Genomic DNA, 2,602 nt, shown 5'->3' with positions numbered 1-2,602 from the left:
GGCCAGGTCCATCGCCAGGAAGTATGTTTGTTGTTAAACAGCAGCCTCTGCAGGTCTGAAGCCTTCTGATGGTCCGTTTTATCTCCTGTCCAGGTGCTACTGGGGTTTCCACGGTCACTACAGCCGGGAGGCGGAGCTTCTGTTTCAGGCGCTGGAGTCCACCTATCAGAAGGCTCTGCAGTCGTACCTGAAGAGCTCAGATAGCGTGGTGTCCCTGCCTCAGTCCGACCGCTCGTCTTCGTCCTCACAGGAGAGTCTGAAGTAAGAGGCCTGCAGCGGCATGCTTTCTTTTTTTCTTTTTCTTTTTCCTAAAGCGCCACGCTTTCTGTGCTTTAAAACTTTATTTAAAGTGGAATAAATTCATTTGTTTTCCTCTGAAGCTACAGTTTTTGTTATAATTTACAGTTAAACTTCAAATAAATGATTAAAACTCTGATTTATTTAATTTAAAACAGAATAAATTCACTTTGTTTTCCTCTGAAGCTGCAGTTTTTGTTATAATTTACAGTTAAAGTTCAAATAAATGATTAAAACTGATTAATTGTATTTCAGTCGGCCGATGTCTGTGAAGAGCGTCATCGGGGGGAGCATATCGAGGAGTGAGTTTGTTTTATTCAGATCCTTTTCTTTCATTTATCAAACATTCAGCTGCTTCAGGACGTTTCAGCTGGGACTGTTGCTATTTCAGCAGGTTTTAAAATGTTGAGCTTTTTGATTTAAAATTAATTCAACATCAATAAAATCCTTTAAAACAGTCGAACGTTTTCTGTGATTTAAGCATTTTCTTCTGGTTTGGTTTTTAAAGTCTTTGTTCTAATTTTAGCTTATTTTTTCTCCTAAAATTAGCTTTTTTCTGCTCTTTAAGCTACTTTTCTGCTCTTTTTCAGCTTCTTTCTGCTAATTTAGAATTCTTTCAGCTGTTTTTTTGCAATTTAAGCTACTTTTTAGTTATTTTCAGCAAATCTTAGGCTTTTTCAGCTTAGTTTACCTTTTTGTAATATTTTAGCTACTTTCAGCTGAATAATTCAGCAAAGATATTCTCTTCTGTTTCTCTGTGCTAGATTCAGCTTTTTCAGACACTGTTTAGCTACTTTTGTGCTTTTTTAAACTTTTTTCGGTTATTTTAAAACAAAATTTAGCATCTTTTCTGTTTTTCTGCAGCCGTCTTTATTCGTTGATGTAATTTTCATTGAAATTTTCATTAAAGTGTTTTTTATTTGGATCACACCAGCTGGGACTGTGCAAAAGTTCTGATCCAGTCCTCAGTTCTTTGCTTTGCTGTCAGTGGTCCAGACTTTCAGGCTGTGTTTTTGTAGCCTTCGGCTGTTTTTAGGCTCGGTTCAGCCGCTAACGATCGGCTGTTTAATGAAAGCTGATAAAGCAGCAGCTCAGGTCTGTTTGTCTKCAGCTCCTGGGAAGCTGGTGGGCTCCAGGGTCTCGTCAGGCTCGCTCCAGCGGTCCCGCAGCGACATCGACGTGAACGCCGCCTCCAGCGCCAAGTCTCGTCTGTCCTCCGTCCCCGCCTCCTCGCCGTTCAGCTCTGCGGCCACCCTCCCCCCGGGATCCTACGCCTCCTTAGGTGAGTCTTTATTTTTACTCAACTCATTTATTTATTACAAGTTTATCTCAGAACTAGAAACTAATGACTAAAACTACTTTTATGAAGATAATGAGTCTAAAGCAGCTGTTTCTGTTATCAGAGTTTATTAATGTCTCTGGTTTCCTCATGTCATCCTTTATGAAATATGAGGCCATTTTCTGGAGCTCAGTGGCTTTTCTGTGCCTGACTTGGATTATTAATGAGTCCTGATGTAGTTATTAGACTGCTCTGTCGACAGGAACTCTCTAAAGTCCACACTGACACATCTGAGCGTTTGAYAAATAGACCTGATGAGCCTGAGTGGAGGGGGCGGAGCTAAAAGTTTCCTGCGGCCCTGCGTTGGGTGGATAACTAACGATGAGCCGTTAGCTCGGCYGCTCGCTCTTCTTCCTGCTGCCACTAATCTGTCACTCTGCCTCTTCTCCCACTCTCTGCTGCGCTGACTTTCTTAAATAAAGACGGCGCTCCTGGTAAAAGCGATGGTAAGGATTGTGTGTCTGTGTGCAGAGGCGCGGCTCGTGTTTGTCGGACATGTTTGCGTCTTCTTCTCCACAGTCGTGTCAGTCACTCTGCATGAACTGTCTGCATGGTTTCCTCCTCTGTAGCTTGTCGTCCTGCCAACAGTTTCACACTGTGAAGCTCCTCAAACCTCTGCAGTCACATTAGACCAGGGCTGCACCATGTTGTGATTTAACATGCAATTATTTTTTAACAACTTCTCAAGTATTTTACAACAAACAGAAGCAATAAATAATCTGTTTTATAATAAAATCAGATTTATTTAAAGCACAGATCACAATAAAGCTAACAAATCTGTGGCTTTACCTTTTCACCTTTGCTAATTTTTCTTGTTTCATGAAGCAGGATATACATATTTTTTATTTTTATTTATTAATTTAATTAAAAAAATAAAATAAAACACATTACATACAGCAAAAAAAAAATTACAAATCAAACAAAATGAAAGGGAGCAGAAGAAAAAAAATATAATATCTGCTCTTA

The 2,602-nt window shown here is 40.0% G+C and overlaps 1 protein-coding gene across 1 annotated transcript in view; it reads left to right on the top strand.

The window, feature by feature from the left end:
* clasp1a (cytoplasmic linker associated protein 1a) overlaps positions 1-2,602 on the top strand; it is a gene marked incomplete at its 3' end in the record, with an annotated part of 66,179 nt that overhangs the window by 36,693 nt on the left and 26,884 nt on the right. Inside the window, 5 exon segments of the mRNA XM_014026072.1 lie at positions 1-21; positions 94-261; positions 553-599; positions 1,409-1,579; positions 2,059-2,082. Of these exon segments, the coding sequence (XP_013881526.1) occupies positions 1-21; positions 94-261; positions 553-599; positions 1,409-1,579; positions 2,059-2,082 (431 nt within the window).

The sequence above is a fragment of the Austrofundulus limnaeus genome, unplaced genomic scaffold (genome assembly GCF_001266775.1).
Source record: "Austrofundulus limnaeus strain Quisiro unplaced genomic scaffold, Austrofundulus_limnaeus-1.0 Scaffold523, whole genome shotgun sequence".
Lineage (NCBI taxonomy): Eukaryota > Metazoa > Chordata > Actinopteri > Cyprinodontiformes > Rivulidae > Austrofundulus > Austrofundulus limnaeus.
This window is presented reverse-complemented; position numbering and strand designations above follow the sequence as displayed.